Source organism: Ciconia boyciana, chromosome 6 (assembly GCF_034638445.1).
Source record: "Ciconia boyciana chromosome 6, ASM3463844v1, whole genome shotgun sequence".
Lineage (NCBI taxonomy): Eukaryota > Metazoa > Chordata > Aves > Ciconiiformes > Ciconiidae > Ciconia > Ciconia boyciana.
In genome coordinates this window covers 36,266,085-36,287,300 of record NC_132939.1, presented here as the reverse complement: position 1 = coordinate 36,287,300, position 21,216 = coordinate 36,266,085, and the positions used below count along the sequence as shown (strand labels likewise).

General features: G+C 36.8%; 1 protein-coding gene across 1 annotated transcript in view; it reads left to right on the top strand.

Moving 5' to 3' along the window:
- Nucleotides 1-750: 750 nt before the first annotated feature.
- RYR3 (ryanodine receptor 3) overlaps nt 751-21,216 on the top strand; it is a 263,605-nt gene continuing 243,139 nt past the window's right edge. The window contains exons 1-2 of the mRNA XM_072864265.1: nt 751-940; nt 1,051-1,076. Of these exons, the coding sequence (XP_072720366.1) occupies nt 751-940; nt 1,051-1,076 (216 nt within the window). The remainder of the gene's footprint in view (nt 941-1,050; nt 1,077-21,216) is intronic.

The window sequence follows — 21,216 nt, the reverse complement described above, 5'->3', positions numbered from 1 at the left end:
TCAGATTCTTCAATTAAGATCTTCCCAGTTAAGGTACAAATAAAAACAAGTTTACTGTTTAACAAAGATGGACAGAGTGTTGTGCAGAATGCCTAGTATTTCTGGTTGCATTTCCAGTCTCCGCTACTGCCTCACAAATATGTAGTGTGTATTCCCAGTGTAGAAAATAGGTTGCGGAAAGAAACATAATTCTGTTGAATGATCACGACAACTGGTGGTTGCAAACAGACTTCCACTCTGTGACTGTACTTTTAGAATGTATTACGGATACTTTATCTGATTAGCAAAGCCAGTGGGGTATAATTTCTTTGACGGAAATTGGTTTCTAACTTGTAAAAATAACTAAGCTAGATGTTTATAGCTTTATAAAAGCTATAAAGCTTTATAAAAAAAAATGCAAAGGTACATGTAAAAATACCCGTTATTTCTAAATGTAACATTTTTATAAACAAGCATTAGATCTTCTAGGAGCTATTCTGTAACCTTTGCACATATACTCCGCATATTCTAAGTGTGAAGTAAGAGGGCCTGTAAGTACCCTGACAATTTTAATCTAGCTCCTGTAGATACTACTGGATCTGTGCACCCGGACCCGCTCCAGGTGGAGACAGGCATTCCCTCAGCTCGAGCAGGTTTGCAACTGAGCTTTCAGCTACACTAGTTTGAAAAGAGCGGCTTTGCTTAAGGCATCACACTTCTCCACACACCCTCAGGTACAAACCTGAGAATGCTCTTAGAAACAAACGCAAGATGAGGGATACCGAAAGTAAATACTCCTGCAATACAGCACTGGGGTCTTTTTTTTCCCCTTTCTCCTACGTAGAAGAGCTCCACCGAAACAACAGCCAACCCCAGCGCACAAGATGGCGGCCAGGCTTGCAGCGGCCACGCGGCGCCTGCGCAAGGCCGCTTCGCCAGCAGAGGGCGTCGGCGCTGCTTGGTGAGGCTGCGGGAGGCGTGGGAGGCCGCTGCGGCGGGGTTGGCGGCGTTGGAACCGGGAGGGAGAGCCGTGGAAAGTCTCCAAACACGATGGAAACTGAAGAAGAAAAGAGAGGGAAGGTGCTCCAACGGGAAAGGTGAGTGAGAGATGGGGTGACAGCTGAGGGACACAAGGAGGGGGAGAAATACAAAGCAAAGGGGGTGAGGGGAAGGGGCTGCTGCAGCAGAGGAGGGGAGGGAGGTTGTGGGTGGCAAGGCCAAGTGGCAGAGGGGAGCTAGGCAGAAAGACAGGTTTGCCCCGTGAAAGTCACCGTAGCAAAGATGAAGTGTGGAAGGAAAGGTGCAGGCTTACAGATGCTGCAAGCTTTCAAATAGTTTTTGAAAAGAAAAAAAAAATAGCAAAAGAAGTCTGTAAGAAGTGTGCGTTAATAATGCCTCAGAAAAGAGACCCAGGCTTTCCTTCCCTCTCCTGCCAGTTAGCAGTTAGCAGCTAGCAGTTCAGTGCGTCCTCTGAGAAGACAACGACTCAGGACCTGGAAAACAAGGGCAAGTGGAAATACAAAAGGAGCAAAAATGAGAATTGGGGTGGAATTGCTGACGTCTTAGGTAAGTCGGAAGGTAGCAAGCAGGTAGCAAGGTAGGTAGCAAGCAGAAAACCAAACAGGGTATTGGCAGATAGTTGTGTGAAGGTGAGGAGAGGAGAGCGGGTATTACACCTCAAAGTAGCTTCACACTACTTGTAACACTGGAGGGGTGCAAGGGTAGAGAGGTGGTAGTACTCTCTTATGGGAATGAAGAGGTGAGAAAAAGAAAGTGGTTTGAACAAGGCTGGCTCAACAAAGGATGTGAGTGTCTTAATGGGAGCTAAAAGCCCCTGTTGTTAATCGGCTGGGAAATTTTGACTGAAAATGGAAAGTAAGAAGGAGAATCGATTATTTATGTTAGTTCACATATGGGAGGGAATGATACTTTAAAAATTACAGGAAGCTTCCATGTGGATGATGTTGAAAACCTGGTTATGTAAAGGTTGTATGTGTACTGTGTTACTATGTATAGTATTTTACGCCATTTCCTTAGAAGGACTTCTGTAGTACTTGAACTTGATAGCGGACATATAGTAAGATTAAAAATACTGCAGCATGGCTTTGGAAGAAAGCATTCACTACATTAAACTTAAAATTGCAATCCTTTAGTGCGCCATGTGTCAAGTATTTTTTGCTGTCACAATGGTGTTGTGTAACATTTCCTTCACTTGTTTTATAGGCAGCACTACGTATAAATTCTTATTGATTAAAGGTTCTTTTACTAGTGCATGTGAGGAAAAAGATGTGGTTTTTTTAGTTTGGTGTCTTAAAAAGTAGAAGTTGGAATTCTTTATTGAATGAAATACAAGTCTCATTTAATTGATTTTTTTTTTACATCTTTATATTGTTAGTAATGCCAAGTTTGTTTTTAAAAAAGACTATTTCCTACAACTGAACTGTAGTTACCACATACAACCGTTAAAATAAAACTTTCAGGTTTTGAAATCCTGCATTTGTAGGTTAGCAGGAGGTGGAAGGTTTTGTGAGGAGACTATTGCAGCAGATTTGCTCTGTTCTATTACTTTTTTTTCTGAAGTATTCAGAAATGGGCAGTACCAGAAACAGGCAGCTGAGCTGAACTGGCCTTTACTCTTTGACTTAGCAGTCCTTATGTAACTTTCTAATTTTATTTGCAAATCTAATATAAATGCTTATATATATTTTGAATTTATGTGACTGTCCAATTTGAGTTAGGTCTAACTAGAACTGGCAAGATAAAGACCATTGTGGTTTGAATAAATAATGGTTGTATAGTTGGTATACCCAGAAATGACACCTGTTTATGTGATACACAGTCTAATTACTATACGTCTAATAAGCTAGAGTAGCATTATGGACACTTAAACTTTGTAAGACTGTACTGTCAGCATGATGTATAAGGCAATTTTGATTGTATAGTAATAGTCAGGATCCTTCTGATATGAATGGATTTCAATATACAGTATATTCAAAATTGGTTTTGACTATTAATACCTTCCTATGACCTTCCTAAAGATCCATTGAACCAAGATGGTAAAATGTCATTTGCAGACATTTTTCTCTTTAAAATTACATGAGTGATTCTAATTCACTTTGGGATCTGATTCCAGAAAAGTGAATTGATCAGACTTTGGAACAATGGTACTGTCATGTATGTTTACCATACATGTCATGTACCATTGCTGTCATGTATGGTTCCAGGATCTTATGTGTGGGTGGGTAGGTGTGTTTTTTCTTTATTTTACAACCCTCCACCGCATCTTCCTCAGCAAAATTGTCTGAATGTTTTTTCTGTACCACAAAAAAAATCTGATGAATGCTACTGATGACAAGCTGTATAATTCATATTATTCTTGTTTTAAAGACTTTTAAGGTAGGGCGTTTTTGATACAAAGTGATGTATTCAGGCACTGAACCAGGCATTCTGGTTTATAAAATAAAGATACTTATTTTCCATAAAATATCGTATTTTTTTTGTAAAATAAGATATTGTGTATAAGGAATAAACTTTTTGGAGCTATCTTTCTTTGTAATTCCTGGGAAATTGAAACAGAAAAAGCTTCTGGTGCTTTAGAAATAGGGGCTTGTGCGTGTTTTTCTACTGTACATAAGATTTGCTTCAGAAATGTTCTTCTTTAGTGTGTATTGCTATTTAAAAAAAAGTGAAAAGTCTTGCACTTTATTTTGCTTTCATAACTCATGGGAGATTTTTTTCATTCCTTTTGCTTTGTCCTTTATAGCTCTTACTGATTAAGAGCTCTGTGCTCTTTGTATAGTTGTAAAATATATCTAGGATAATTCATGTTACCATTGTGTCAGTTTAAGTCTTATGCTTTATAGAAATATGACATGGCATAAGACAGATCTGGATTAAAGAGGTTAGAAACTCAGCCGTGTATTGAATTGAAGTCAACTCAGAAAAACAGACCTACTTGTGCACATGGAAATTACAATCTGTAACCACACTTACACATAGAGTTTCTTTTCTTTTCCATGTAGTTTCAAAGATTGAATTCATATGTACATTTTTGTGAACAGAAAGTAGGTTTATATCAAAATGTAATTCTGTTCCTTTAAAGTCTAATAGATCTATTTTGTTATTAGCGTCTTTTGGGCTAAGCACTTTCCCAAGCATGAGGATTCCCCCACATAGTTTGTAAACTTTGTAATCTGAAATTTTTGATGGTACACAATAGATTAATAAAAATGACAATTGAGAGATGGTTGAAATAATAGTAGAGACCCATCTGCTTTCATGAATTATTCACATCCATCTCACTAGTCACAGCTTGTCAAATTGCACCCCATAATGTTAAATTATATACTATGACATACAAAACTCATGGTTGGCTTTTGGTGAGGGGATGTTCTGAGAAAGTTGATACTAGGCAAGCCAGCAAAGCTACCAAGGGTTGGATCTGAAGCAAGCTGCCAAAGAATCAAGAGGACGTTCATGTTGTGCATTCTAAAGCTAATTTTATCATATTAGTAATGTTTATATAGTAAGGAAGTGATTGGTGTGTAATTTTGGTCATTAGGAACAACCAACCTAGCATGGGGCACAGTGCTGCTCAGTTCTTAATTAATAATTGAAATGCTTCAGGATTGCTAAAAGATATTATTTCAAGTTGCAATATTTGTAAGTGGAACTTAAAGTACATTCTCTGAGGCTCCTTGGAAAAGCAAACCAGAACTACATTGCTGACTATTCTTATACAATATACAATTTATAAGAAAGCAAGCCAGCCATAAAGGCAGGCATCAATTAATAAAAAGGGAGATGTATGAAATAGGCAGTAGGAGACCCAGAGGCATAAGGGGTTAGAATGTAAGCCACAAAACAAAATACTACAGGTAAGTGTTAGTGTTGGGGAATAGAATACTGTCAACTTACCATGTAAGTTTCTCTGGTTCCTGTCCCAGTCACAGCTGTCCTTTCTTCTGAGCATTTTCCTGGAATTGATATTTGAGTAGGATTAATTTGTGATACAGTAAAAATTATATGCAACAGAAACTACGCATTTCTTCGACTCTAATTCTTTCTACACTGCTGTGAGATCTCAAGCTGAACTGGCTTTATGTGGAGTCATGTCAGTGGAAAATATGAAATGATTAAAGATGTTCAGTATTTTCAATAAATAACCATAAGTCATTTTCTCTAAGTCAGTGTGTATTAACACACTGTTAATTCTCTTTAGAAGAGGAGTGAATATTGAAATATTCCTCGGAGTTTAATAATGTGCATTAATTTTTATATAATCAATTTATATACAGCAATCAAGTATTTATGTAGAAAAGCTCTGAGAAATGGAAGGTAGGTCAGAAACCACAGTAAATCCAAGGGAGAGTGCTTGCACAATTTTCTCAGAGGAAGTGCAAAAGCAGTATTGGGAGACTTATTTTACCAGTCACAACTGAACAACACAGCTGAATACAAAGCACTGTATATATACAATCTATTCATATTTGGCGGTTCGGATTAGAAGAATTATAGTAAATGTATTGACAGCAATTACAATGGTCTTGCAGGTAGTTAGCAGCTACAAAGCACTGAGATCTGTAGAGAAATTGAAGTTATTTTTGTAGTTGCAGTTCTATAATTAGCTGATACGGTCTTGGCATTTTATGGTGGTAATTCTTTAACTACATGGTAGATGCAAGAGAAACTCTAACTACATGCTAAGTCTTAATTCTACCATGTTATATATTGATAATTTATCATTTGACTTATGTCAGTACTCTGCGTTTAGGACAGTCAGCTACTCAACATTGCTACTTCAGAACTTTTTTCTGTTTCAGTTCTTTGGAAGTGGTTAGTCATGCTTTTCTTGCAACCAGACTGAATTAGTGCAATTCTCTGTTGGCTGATGGACTGAAAATTTTTTGCATAAACTCCAGGTTGTTCATAATGTGTTGCCATAGGCACTTCTGTAAAATCATAATTTAATTTCAATGAACTCAGTTCAAACCATTGAAAATCCCTCATTAAAATTTCCTAATTGGTCATCACTGTTTGTCTATATTCATATTCTTATAGAAGATTAGTGCTGAAACTGTCATGCTTGATCTATGCCAAATGGATAAAATTTTGGCAATATATTACAGGAAAATACAGACATTTCAAGAATAAAGCAAGCTTAAACATACAGGTTTGTCCATATTGTATACACAAGAAACTTGGTAGTTTCTTGAGCAGAAACATGAAATTCAGTATTGGTGTCATTTTGAGATCAGCAATGGTTTTTGTTTTCCCAGAGATAATCTCATCATATCTTGTAACTTTTCATAAGACACAAAACCAGCATTTGTACTTACTCCCTCTAATTAATTAAATTCTTATTCTGCTTAACGAAAATTCACAGTCCTAGTGTTTTACATCACGTAAGCTCTAATTTATTTGCTATTCCAAGTGTTGGCTTTAAGGACCTAGCCTGAAATTAAATGTCTGTGAAGTTCAAGTGAAATATATTTTCTTGTTCACTCCTTAAGCCCCAGTTTCAAGGGGAAATACACTGTGTTGAATGAGTTTTTTAAACTCTTGCTATTTGGTGTGGGAATAGTGCTTTGCGTACAAGAATGTGTTATTGTTGTATTATGATGGGGAACTGAGGTGGAAATTATTGCCAAACAGTGAAATATGTCTGCTAGTGTTTGTGAGCTCTGCTTGGGCCATCTAGAACTGGAGATTTTGGAGAGACATAGAAAATCTTAGTTTTGTCAGACTTAAGTCAACTGGGATTGGAGTTGCCGTGTTCTTGGAAATGAGAAAATCCTACTCATGTATTGGCATTTTAGGTTTAGGAAGAAACTTCTGAACGTACTTTTTCTTTTTTTTTTTTTTTTGTTTTTTTTTGTTCTTTTGAAGAAAAATGAAGAGGATGCAATGTCAAGGTTCATAGCACCATAGACTATAGTAAGAAAATGTGTTGCATAATCTATAATAAAATTGGAAATGAGAATCCCAATGTCTTAGATTAAAATAATGTGAATGGTTATGGTTACCAACTTAAGTCACAGACTCTTTTTTAACTTACACCACCAGATGGCAATCTAACATAAACTTTTGATCTTTGGTGAAAGAATGAGTTTTGAGCATCTGTTCTGACATACTGTCCTTTCCTCTTTTTGAATTAAGTAGTGTTGAAGTTGCTTGGGAAGTCACTGAATTTAGGCCTTACAAGCAGTACTGATGCTATGCTATGGATTCTGTGACACTATAATAAACTTTATTCTTTCTTTATTCGTAATAAAGAATTGCATAAAAGATTGCCTCAACTTTTAAAACCAAAGTGAAACTTTGTGCTATATAACAAAGCATTGACATAGGATATGCGTAAAGCCCCAACAAAATTGATTTTTAAAAGGACAGGAAAAAATTTAGATGAAGTTTGGAAATATGTATAAATTAATAAAACCATTCTCTCTTTTTAAATTGTTCAAACTAGTAATCTTCTGATGAAGGTTTTTCTCAACTTGACTAAGATCCTACATTTTCAACTGTAAACTGTAATTTAATTCCTCTAGAATAAATTAAAAAAAAAAAACCAAACTAAAACTTGTTAAGTGCAAATTCACAGGAGCAGTTTTGTCTTCTGTGAATGGAATGTTAACTTGTACTAAGCGTGTAGTGTTTGTGAACTGGACAAGTAGTTAACCGCCTTAATGCATGGGCTGAAAATAGCCAACATAACGAATGTGAATACTTTTGTGAAGTCTTTGTAATGGAAACAATGTGTTTCTTTTAATGGCTTTTTAAAAACTGTATTTATACATATTTTTGTACTTAAGTGGAGCATAAAGAATGCAGACACGTCGGTCTTTTAAGCAACATCTAAATTTTAGCACTTAGGCCTGTAATTATCAGTGGAGAATACCATTTTGACTCCTCACCCAACAGAAACTTAGGTAGCTGATATTACCCATGCTTTTGAAAATGCCAGCATGCATGTACTTACCATTACAGGTTTTGTAAATATCTTCTACTAGGTATTTGATCCGTCTTTGATTGGTGGTGTAAGTCAATCTTCAGAAAGGTAAAATACACACAACAAAAAGTGGGTCAGATTCAGGCATTCCTTTGTTACAGCAGAGTGATTGTTTAGTCCCTTTTGTAAAATTCATGTTACTATTTTATTGCCAGGCTACTGCCACTATAAAAATTCCGAGTTATTGTTTGGTGGCAGCAGCAGTGAAGCCTGCCAAAAGCTAACCTAGAATCCAGAACTCATGTGAAGAGTCAGTCAGCCTGAATCCCTTAGTAAGAGGGAAGAGCTTATGTTGGAGAATAAGCAGGCAGCATGTTTGCGCTGAAAACAGAAAGGACGTTTTCCTTAAATTTGTTTTATAGACAAGTTCTTTTGATAGCTTTAAAACGCCATAGAGTCTGTCCAGAATGTATTCAGCAGCAAAAGTGCTAAATCATAGATTTACAATTGATTGGCATGAATAGGGTATCATAAAATACACGATGGTCCCGGTTTGGATTATTTGACCTGTGTGGCTTTCACAGTGGAATGCTGCACCTTACAGTCATCTCCAGTAAAGCAGAGTCACTGTGTATATATACACACTGTGTATGATATGTGATCATTTTGGATTGATTTAGTGCAGTGACCTGACGTCATTTTCTTTCAATCATAGCTTCAGTAAATTAAAAAAAAAAACAAACACAAAAAAACCCCCAAAAAAACATGAAAAAGATTTTTCAAGACAGGTTAGTGTTAATAAATTAGAAATGCAAGGCATTATACTTCGTGTAAATGAGACTTCTGATTAAGTGTGGTTCCATAAACAGCTAAATCTCAATCTCAGAGCAATGGGGAAGTCCTGGGAAAAAACTAGCTATGTCTTGAGGAGATGTACATTTCATTATGCTGTAGCAGTTGAATATTTTTCTCATTAAACATACAGGCATAATACCAAGCAGAACAAAACTCTAAGGAAATAGAAGTGCTATGAAATGGTGTTTCAGTTCACTTGACAATTTTAAACAGATGAAATCTAACCAAAATATTTGGCTTATTGGGGCAGGAAATTGTTTCCCAAAACAATGCACAGGCTACTTTGTAAAGCTGAGTATCAGACAAGGAAAAGTAGAGGGACTTACAAAGAGAAAATAAACCTGCTGGTGAAATTTGACGAGTCAGAATTTTAGATGTCTTGTATGATCTCTGTTACAATGCTAGAGGTATTACCAGTATTCCTTTTTCTATATGCTTTGTCTTTTGTTTAAAAATGCAAAGTGAGATCCTGGCATGTGATGTCTGTTTAAAAAAAAAAGTCGGTAACCTCTGTAGCTGCCCTATTAGAAGTTGCAGACATAGGTATCTATAGCTGTATGTACTAACTGATGTAAATATAATACTTTACTCAAGTGTCTCAAAATTTCACAGGAAGCATTTTGATGGAACACTCCGATATATGAGGAAAACACTTGAAAAGTTACATTTTTTTTTTCGCCTTTCCATTTGATTCAGATGGATTCATCTCAGCTCTGCATGTTCAGAACTTACTATCTGGAAATCTTACTGCAGTAACTGAAATAAAACTTGACCAGCAGATGTACTGCATGACATTGATTTCTATTTATGAAGGAAATAGAGCACTTTTACTTTTTATGAGTCTTATGACTTGTGCATGTTTTCTCAGGTTTTCAGGTATTCTTGTTTATAATCTTTCAAAGTACAGTAGTATGCTTGAAACGTTGTTTCATATAAGGTGTTACAGAAAAGCTGTCCTTACATGTGTAGCTTTTGCCATGCAATACACTTATCAAATCCATTCTAAATATAAATGTATGGATAAGCATGTATCATCAGTAGGCCTCTCTACCTGATTTGCTTTTCAATAAAAACACTGAGTGCTATGCTTTGACTTTCGGCAAGTTTTCCCCAATCCTCTGATTTTTTTTCTGGAATAACTGTATTCCGTAAGGAAGATCTGTTAAGTTTTGTTCTTTGTATTGATGAGGAAAGAGATAAAATATTCATTCAAAGATGGCTGGAGTAAAAAACACCACAAAAGCCAAAAACAAAACTGGATGTTCGGAACACCAACCCAATCAGTTTTCTAGCACTTCAGAGAAATATTTTTCTGCCACATTGCCTTTGTCTTGCACAAAGCTGTCTTTTTCTTGCTCACAGCAACCAACAAAAACTAACCGGATGGGGGCATGGGAGTGGATGGACTGGCAGGGCCAGCCTGTACAACTATGTCAGCTAGAGGCTTCTGAGTTGCTTTTGGCCTGAAATTGCCTGTTGCTCAGTAATGGGTTTGTCATTATTTTTTAGACAGAGTTTCTCAGGGTAGTAAGAGGGAGTGAAATAAAACATTTTTAAAAAGCATTTTGCCCTTCAAGGAGAGAAATGGTTGGGCATCTCATTGTTTGGCTTGTGTCTATGTTTTGTTTAATTAGTGAAAAATCAGAATACTTGTGTCTATGTTTACTTTAATTAGTGAAAAATCAGAATACTATTGGGGGGGTTGGGGAGGAGGGAGGGAGGGAAGAGCAGTGTGCATTGGGTCTAGTGTCCAGAGGACAGTTATGTGTAGAAGTATTAGCCTGTGGACATAGAGAATCTAGTTTCAGTTTTCACTGTGCTACACTTGTCCTTGTGACCCCAAGAAAGTTATTCTTCCCTTACCCTCATGCCTATGTTTCTCATTTGTAGAACAAAAACATGCTTTTACTGAGAAAAAGACTGTATACATATAGTACTCTGTGAGGGTATGTATCAATGTAAATATGGACAGCACAAAGTTTGGGTAATGCTTCTCAGGGGTGGAATGTATGGGTAGGCTGTGGTTGCAACCTTACCACGAAATGCAAGATCATATAGTGAATTTGTTGGCCAGAGCCTCCTCGGTGCTCTCTTCTCCTGTTTCCTTGTGTCCTTTCTCTTTTACTCCCTTCACTTAAGTAAATTTTGTTCTAGAGTTGATCTATTTTTTCCTTGCTTATTTTCTAATATTGAAACAATAACTAGAAATTTTCATTAATTACAAATGTCTTCATTATTTAACTATAATTTAAAGTTATTTTAAGTTTTATTTTAACATAACTGTGGTTTATAGGTTTTGAAATAAATTTGTACCATCCTCTATACAAATTCAGATGCAGTTCTAAAAAGGTACAAATAAAAACCTTGCAATCCTTAGGATATGCGTATAAATACCATTTAAAATAATATACACAAATAACTATATTTGTGTATAACTACACAAATAACTAGCACAAATAACTTAGGTTCAGATCATTAAGTCATCTTGGAAATCAGATTTGCAGCTGCTTATGCAGAGAAGCAAGAAACGGAAGTTATTGTAAGCAAGCTGAAAATATCTGCTGTCAAAATCAGCTTGTCCTGTGATCATCTGATTTACATCCTTCTGCTGCACAAATCAGTAGGTTCAGAGTTGCTGAATTTGATACATTTCAGTGCAAAATTGGGTACCCTGATCTGTGAAAATGGAAGCGCAAGCTCTGCTTTCATTAACACTTCACCGTTATTGCTGTTTTGACCAGACAGTATCTGGGGGGAAAAAAATCAACACCTAGTGATGCATATAATGCTTCCTGCAATACCCTAACAGTAGGGGTTTTTTACCTCTAGGGTAGAGAGAAAGGAAAAGAATTGCTTGCTATGAGCTGGAAAAGCAGAGCAGTTGGCTCTGGCAGTGAGGGGGTTGACTGACAGTCTGCAGTGCAGTGGAGTTAGCTGAGCTCCCTATATGGCTGTGGATTAGCTATATGCTAATACTGATAGGAGAAGAGGAGCTGTATCCAGCACAGTGAGCTGACGGTGGAGGCGATCAGAGTCTCAGCAGAGCTGCCTCCTCAAGAGCCATGGCTGAAGGGGGTGAAGGAGGGGAAGATGAAATACAGTTCCTACGAACTGTAAGTATCTGCTTTTTATAGGTCACGTAGTACATGATTTTGTCTCATGTCTCTTCCTTTTCTGTTGTATTAAAAATAAAGTGTTATTTCTGTGCTGGGCTTTGCCAAATGGGAAAAATGATTTAGTCAGTGGAAAAAAATAAAGCAAGAATATGAGCTTTAATAGCATCAGGCAGTCTCAGTGTGTTCTTCCTTGAATCTGCTCAATAGCCAGTTTGGTATAAGGAGACCTATTTCCGCTGTAATCCCCTGTGTTTGAAGCGTCCTCGTCAACTTTGTACTTGGGTTTCTAAATGTAGCATGCCAAATATCTGACCTCTGAAACTTCTGTCTAGGTTAGATTTCACTGACATTAACAGCAGCTTTGCAAATAGGAGAGCCTTAAAATGATGAATAAACCAAGCAAGCCCTTGATGACCTCTTCTGATAAACATGCACACAGAAGCACACTTGTGTGTAGGGAATACCAACAGATGTTGAAGTCTGGGCTCTGCAAATATTTGGGGTCTTTTCTCTGCTTAAAAGAAGCTTATTTTAAAAGGAGATAAGGATTTCTTTGGGAAGGGGTGTTAATTAGTGAAATAGCCTTCACTTGGTGTAATTTTCTATAAAGAGCCCTCACACCATTCTTCCCTAAAGCTTTACACAAATCTAGTATGACAACCAATTTGGACTTTTAAGCAAGTAGTGTTCATGCATTCGTTTTTGGGGAGAGGATAAGATCCTTTTCATGTGTCATCTTGTGTCTCATTATTTTTACCCTGCATGACTAAGAGTGTGTTGTTGTGTAACTAGCATGAAAAAACTGATATTGATGTATATTTTCCCTCCTCTTTCCATACTATCTTTACTTTGCATTTATCACAAATAATGTTCCAGAAACAGTCTCCTCTAGAGTCGATACAACTTTAAAAGGATAAGTCTCTAAAATAAAACATGCTAAGTGCCCAAAGTAGGAAATTACAAGGCTGATTTCTGGGAGGCTGGGAATATTTATTTATGGGAATTAAAGGTTGGAGAGTGGTGATGGCTGCTGCTGCTTATGTAAATTGTTTAGGTGTGATGAAGTGTCATTAGCACTTTTAAGCCTGGAAGAATTTCATGGGGGGAGGGAAATGCATAATCACAATGAAATATCCTTTCCAACATCCCTTCCCTCCACTCCACTTTTTAGAGGTATCTATATTACATAGTTTAGTAGATTACTCAGCCTTTAGGAGAAGGTGCTTTCATCAGAGACCAGAGCTTTAAATGAATGCCCTTCATCTTTTCACTTTCTAAGATGTTGCCTTGACTGAACAGTCTTCCTCCGTGATGAAGTGAGAAGCTTTGCCTATTCATAGATAACCTGTGTGTGCTACATGAGATGGCAATTTCTGCTGCTGTGACCCATTCTCATTCTAGTAGAACTCTCTTGCACTTCTTTCCAAGGGGTAAAATAAAATGCTAAACAGAGGTGGGGCCGAAAATGGAAACGGCAAAAGTGAGACTATGGAGAAGCGTTCCTTCTACTTGGTGTTAGGAAATCTTTTAGAGGGAAAAAAATGGATTAGATTTCTGTCTTGGAAGCCCTAGCTTCTCCTTGCTGTGAACAATCATATCAGTTACTGCTGTCTCCATTATAACTTCCTTCACCTTTGTGGAGAAGGGATCAATTGTTGTTTCACAACATATGGAGAAAGGAACCATTTATTAGGTACTGAGTTCTACAGTGATGTAAGCCTTCAGTACTTATTACTTAGAGCTTTTTATTGCTGCCTAAACACTGTTTGTACATACAAACATGAAGTACAGTAGCCCTTTAGAACTCTTCCAGTGAAATTGTTGATCAGTCAGGATCTTCTCCAGATCAAAATGTTTTCTGGGAATGTAGATTGCTAGTGAATGTTTCCCAGGCTTGTGTAGCTGAATCTTCCTTTGAAATTGTTGACCTCCTTATTCTTATTTTTGAGTGTGGAGACTGAAGTGCTCTGGGATGTTTTAGGTTCTCAGAGATAACTCTTTCTTGGTGAGGTATGAAATAAGATTAGATCTCTCTTGATCTAAAAATATCCTACAGTACTTTTTGAAAGAGCAAGAGAGTTAACTCTTAAAAGTCTAGTAAAATTAATTTTTGCTTCCTTAAAGGGAAACTTTCCCTTTGTCCCCTATTTTTTGTTGGTGGTTATGATTTTTTTTTTTAATTCAGATCTAAGTTATTGTGTAATTTTGGGCATCATTTTTAGGCTCTCTGCTCATATACAAGGGCTAGAGGCTCAGTAATGCATAAAAATGATACCTGTATTTGTTTCTAGGAAGCAGCAAACTTGTGGGCATAAACTTTGTTGGAAAGCTTTTCACTATCACTTTCTGTTGCAAGACATTCGTCATATTTGGTTAATTTGGCAGCAATGGGAAAGACAAAGACCTTAAGAACAAATTCCAGAGAGGAGAGGACAAGAACACTTTAATTGTCATCATTGTTGTAATAGTAGGATGTTTACAGTACTCTTTTCAATGAAGTCCCAGTTCTTGTGTGAAGTCTTTGTGTGCAATGATAGCATTTAAAGGAAGGTATTACTAATACAGTGTAATTTCCTTTCTTAATTTTTCTCTGACTTATAAGTTCAGTATGAATATAAATAAATACATAGATACACACAGTTTTTTCTTACACTGCTACCCTGCTGCTCTGTCTCTGTTATGAAATCTCTGATGTTTTGTTTCTGTAATAATGTTTGGAATTGTTTCTTTAGTTTTCTAGTTGATGGCTTTCATCTGGATTTGACTCTGGATATTCAGTGTCTGTGTGTCTACTTGCGTGTTGTGTATGGAAGAGAGAAGCAGAGCACTTCTTACATGTGTGCAATATGCAATACTGCTATCTCTTAGTTTCCTACCCTGGTAATGTTTGTTCTTTAGATGACTTCCCCCTATCATTTTTTTGTTATCCCTTCCTAAGGGATGAATACATGAGAAATTAATGAAGGTAATGTTTATGCAGCATTAGGTGAGAATACACATGTTAACCTGTCCTGTTTTGAGATAACATGCTGAGGGATATAGAGGGAACCCTGTTGCCCTTGGCAATGCGGGTGAGTGAGTGTCAAGCATTCTCATTCCAGCCTTTCCTAGCTACTGGGACTTTACTACTGTGACAAATTGACAAAGTCCTCTCCTCTCTGGATTATTCCCAAGTTAACTGTCATTCCCATGGCTGTGGAATTCATCAAATATGAGGTGATGCCTTGGAGCAGATAGCTTTTGTTTTCCTCCATCATAAATACCTATATAGTCACTTGCTAACAGAAAGCATAACTGGGAGGCCGGAGGGAGGGGAGGAAGTCACACCCCCACCCAAAGCATAGGAGCAGTTTAAATGTACTTGTAATCAAGTATGTCAAAGTTGTTTGCCATCTTAGAGTCCAAAATATGGTGGTAATAGGTGTATTGCTTTGTTGTTTTTCCTGAAATTCAGTGTATTAATGGAAAGTGTTTCCACTTATTTTAATACAAATAAACTTTTTTTTTTTTGAGATGGCTCATAACACATCAGTCAAGAAAGTTTTGCCTTGTTTTCCATGGATCTGAACAGTGTGTGTGTTGGTGTGTGTGTATGCCTTTGTGCATGTATCTGTATATGCGTGACTCTTTCCGCAACTGGTTACAAATACTTCATTTCTCTGAGTGACAAAGGCCTTAACAATTGATTCTTCTTTGACTTTTGCTCCTTTAACAGCTCGTCTCAATGTCCTAATATTAAGTCTTCTGATAAACCTCTCCAGTCGCTATCTAAAAGTTTACAGATAGCAGTGGGAAATTGTTTTTTGTCACAGACTGAGTGTAGTTATCTGTTATACTTAAATAGCAAAGTACTGTTGTTACAAAGACGTAGAACAGAATATTTGGATTTAATTTTTTTCAAGATCTAGTCCATGTAGATAGATTTACACAATGAGTTTACAGATTTTTTTTCGGATATGTTTTGGATCATTTGTGTGTTAAATTGCTGCTCAGAATCAAGACAATTGGGTGTCTCATATACATTTATATGTGGATACACTTTCCTATCAATATTGCTTGAAAATGAGCTCTTCTACTGTTCACATGTTACAGATGAGATGGGAATTTATGTCATTTTTACAATATGAACTGTCAGGTATAGTATGAGTTAGATTTTCTTTTTTTCAGTCATTTTCACTGTTGCTAAATATAAATATAAAAAGTAATTATATCATGCCTTTTTTTATTATTTTAGGAGTTGTACTAAAGCACTTCAGTTTACCCAGGATTATTATGGCATAAAACCAGTTCTTCTTTAGATGCTTTTAATACATGTTGTTTTATCAAATCTGTGTCCCTAGTGGTGTATCCCTAGTGACATAACAAAGAATGTGTGAAGTGGAAACATTAAAATAATTCGTCCTTAATAGTCCAACTTGATATCTAATAGTTATGGTACTAACTGCATGCTGATATTCTGTAGCACAGATCTCTGTGGCTTGATTCAGTAAAGGACAAATATCTGCTATATAAAGCTCACCAGATAAATACTTGCAAACAAATATATTGGACAAATGTCCAAATGTCAGACAATAACAGAAGATATTTCTAGGGAGAAGTTTTTAGCAATGGTTAATTAAAAACTGGGAAAATTGTTCTCAATGAGTTGTGTATGAGATTATATAAAAGCAATATAGAAATTTATGTACAGTAAAAGTCACAAAGGCTAAGGAAGGCCTTAAGATCAAATCAGTGGAATTTTCCTGAAGCCCCTTTTAAGGGAGCTGACGCAGGTTCTATGTGCTTCTTGAACAGCTGAGTGTGTTCCATGTTATTGTTTTCAAATTAATTAGGCCATTTTGTCTGTTGTCACTGAAATGTACTGCAATTCATGATAGAGTAGTTGTCCATTAGTCAATTCCTTTTAGGAAAAGTGTAAAAAGAAAGGAAGAATAATGATATATAAAACTTGAGTTGCTGCTGAGAACCAGTGTGTATTAGGAACTTAAGTGATTTCTCAACTAAATGTTTATGTGTCTGTGTATCTATTTAGCTCTGCATTAAATCTCCCCCTTCTGATCCTATTGCCACAATTTTTAACAATTGTATAGCAGTCCATACTTCTAAGTCTTCTAAGAACAACAAAAATTGTACAACAAACAAAAACTCCACCATGTCTCTTCCACTCCATTTAAAAAAAAGTCTTTCAAATAGATTTCTTTTTGCTTCTTAAACTTCAGGCTATCACCAGTATAGCTACTTGCAATCACTCTTCTTGCTTTATTATCCTTCAGTTTCTGCCATGGAAATCATACTTAATTTTATGAATTTATCCTCAACTAAGTTTCTTAGAACTTGAAGCATCCTTCTTTGTAAATAATGTTGCTCTGTTTATTTTCACCCATTGAATTGACACTTTTACTCCCTGCATGTGTTCTCAACTTTGTGAATAGGTTTGCCCAGTTCGTCACTATATGCAAAACAGATAGCTTACGCTGATTCTTTGCCTAGGACTATTTTCTTGCTGAATGTCTGGGTAATATTATAAGACAGATTTACAATATGACAGGTTTTCCAGTGCATTGTATGCTGTGGTGTGCTGTGAGTGTTTATTTTTGATTAAATAAAGATAAGATCTTCTGCAATTAATTGCAACCGCTATTCAAGGCAGAATTTTAAGCAAATGCTCTACCATACTATAAACGCAACAGTCATGCCTTCAGGCTATATAGTGCGTCTGTTTTTTTAGCTCTGGACACACTGGAGTAGTGGCTTGATATCTATATCAGAGTTATTCAGTTAATTTGTAACAGTTTCTCTTTTGGAGTGAAATAATCTCATTTAAGTGGGTATTTCAGGCTCCTGGTAAGGAATAGTTTTTTTGGGAAAATTGCACCATGTTTAGATGAGAAGGGAAACACTTAAGTAGTTTGGTATGTTTAATATAATGAAAGTTGTTTGAAGTTTATTTAATGGTTGGAATTTTATAGCTGCTGTTGAGGAAAAGAGAGGTAAGTGATATAGCCACAACTGCATTGTAATTTCATAGAACTTCACATGATTTGTCTTGATATACTTGAGTCTTTCTCATTCTCAGAGTTAGGATCTTGAGGTCTGTTCCCAGCTTGTGGCACAAATACAGAACAAGTGGAATGTTTATGCCACCAAAAGCCTGCAATTAAAATAAGAGAAAAGATAACAGAGGAAGGCAAAAAGGGAATATGAGAAGACAGTGAAATGATATCCAGCATGTTGTTAGGTAGTAATTTTTACGTTCTAGTTACAGAAACAATTTTAAAGTACATTTACTGGTGTCATGAGGAAAAAAAGAACTTTAATAAATATTCTGGGAAAAATGCATTTTCTAGGTGATAGTGTATTGAAAGACTGTATCGCGTAAAGGGGGGCAGAAAGGAGAAAAGGCAAATAGTTTTTGCAGATATAACAGGTGGGGAATGAAGACTTGCATTATGATTAGTCAGAGGTGAAGGCTGATTTCTCTATCAAATTGAAGGTAGTTGAGTTAGGGACCCACTTCTAAAGGTCGTGGCATTACAGGCTGCTGTTGGAGATGATACATTGTTTGGTCAGTTTCCCTGATACCTTTCTTGTGTTTTGTTTAGCATGGATCTATAGAACAGACTGTAAACCTAGTTTTTCTTGCAAGGACGTAGAGCAATGATGTTCGGAGATGTGTTGTACAGCATTGCATGTTGTATTATATATAATGATAGTACATGTATGTATGATGTATGTATGTATACATATGTCATATGATATATACATATATATGGGATATATATAATTATATGGAATGAGTTGCACTTTTGCAAGCTGTTTCATATTGTTCCAGTCTACACCAGTTAAAAACAAAGCAAAACTACATGAACTCAGCATTGTGCTTGTCGTGGTTTAGCCCCAGCCGGGAACTAAGCACCACACAGCCCCTCGCTCACTCCCCCCCGGTGGGATGGGGGAGAGAATCGGAAGAGCAAAAGTAAGAAAACTCGAGGGTTGAGATAAAGACAGTTCAATAGGGAAAGCAAAAGCCGTGCACACAAGCAAAGCAAGGAATTCATTCACTCCTTCCCATGGGCAGGCAGGTGTTCAGCCATCTCCAGGAAAACAGGGCTCCATCACGCGTAGTGGTTACTTGGGAAGACAAATGCCATCACTCCAAACGTCCCCCCTTCCTTCTTCTTCCCCAGCTTTATATACTGAGCATGGCGTCATGTGGTATGGAATAGCCCTTTGGTCAGTTTGGATCAACTATCCTGGCTGTGTCCCCTCCCAGCTTCTTGTGCACCTGGCAGAGCATGGGAAGCTGAGAAGTCCTTGGCTAGTGCAGCAACAACTAAAACATCTCTGTATTATCAACACTGTTTTCAGCACAAATCCAAAACAGCCCCACACCAGCCACTATAAAGAAAATTAGCTCTATCTCAGCTGAAACCAGGACAGTGCTTTACTACTGTTTCTTTGTACAGCTTAAATTTAAAAAATGCTATTTCAAAAAGAAATCAGTGCATGCATTACAATATTCTAAATACAGTGTATTGTTACAAAATAATTGCAAGATCGAATATAGTCATGATCGATTTAACCCCTAGGTTACATCTAACTAACTCCTTGCCAGTTTCTTTTCCTTTTTTCTTTTTCAGTTTTTTTTTTTTGGGTATCATCAGTGTCAATGCAGGTCTACTAAAATAACATCAAATTTGTTACAATCAAGCAAAACTCTTCAATCTCACCTTAGAAGGTTAGTGAGTTGAAAGCCTTTTTGATAGGATTTGTGCCCATGTAATAATCCTAAATTAGTGCTCCAAGCATACATTTCCCTATTTCCCCCTAGCCCCACTGGTGGCTGTTGTGGGGATTTGTCTTCTGCTCAAGCACTGCTTTTTGATGTCTGAAGGGGGATTAATATCTTCAGTAATAAACAGTGAGTTTGGTAGTGATGTTCCCACGTTTTTACAGAATGCAGCAAGTGGGTTGCCTGATGTCTGTGCCTTTTTTCTAATCCTCTGCCACACTGACTGGGTATGATTCATATTGAAATCCAGCTGTGAATATTGCTTCTTTCTCAGTTCCCATGGCAGTGCTGTGACCACACAGCCAGATGCTGCCAGGTGCATTAGATACAGATTCCAAAAATTAAAACAGAGTTGCAAGCAGGGAGGAGGAGAAAAATAAATTTGGCATGCAGTTATTTAGAATATATTGAATTCAATCACAGGACACTGGTTTAAAGTCATGTACTTCTTGACTCCATTTATGAAACATGTATTTTTCCAAATGGCATTTTTTCCAAATCATAATAACAGTGCAGATATATAATAAGCACAGACCTCTATAGACAGTAAAATTATCATCTCAATTTAAGAAAACAATTGCTAACATAGACACACTTTGAAAGATTCAGAAAGAAAACACGAGGCATTAATGCATGCCTCAATGAATATTTTGGTTTATTTGCTCAATGTAGAAATTTTAAATTTAACATTCTTTCTTTAATGTCATTAGAAAGTCAGCAGGCCATTCCTTATGTCTATGAATTGGTAGGATGTAGTGGTTTTGGTGCTGGAAGATTTAAAATTGTGTACCATACATTACTTAAAAAGAATGTATGTTGTTCTAATTGCAGAAGACGTTTTCCTTCTAAATACTTAATTCTCTTGGGTAACTTCTGGAAACTTGTTTTCTGAAAATTACTGTAACGTTCTGAAGCACAATTGGTGAATATGTGACATCCTCAGAGTGTGTCTAAAGTAGTTCAAGATTGGGATATGCATAGAGATTATAAAAACCTACAGGAAAATTGATCCCCCCCCCCAATCTGCTTTTGGTAGTCTCACCTGCAGTATCATGCATACATACATGTATTTGTCAGCCATTGCACACCTGCTGTCAGTCAACTCTCAGTCTTAACAGATGTGGTTCAGCTGTAAATAGGAGCTAATGGCCAGTCTGTTGATCAGGTAACCTCTCTTTTCCAGTTCCCTCTTCTGGCACATCATGTCTATGGTGAGGAGTGGCAGCTTCAGTCAATAGAAGCAATGGCAGAGACAACAGCAACATAAGGGGAAAGATTCAGTAGTAACATCAGGTTTGTTCCTTCTACTGGGCTTTTATCCAAATAAGCAAGTGCTAGTTCCTCAGTAAGATGAGTAGTCAGCACACGCCTGAGCTGTTTTTAGTCCACAACAAACATCTCTGTCAATCTTGAGCATTTCAGCTACTTTAGCACTCATCCAGGTTCTCCAATACCTTGTACCAGAAAACCAACTTTCCTTGACCTGATTGCAACAACTTGAATTCTCTCCAATAACAATGTAATAC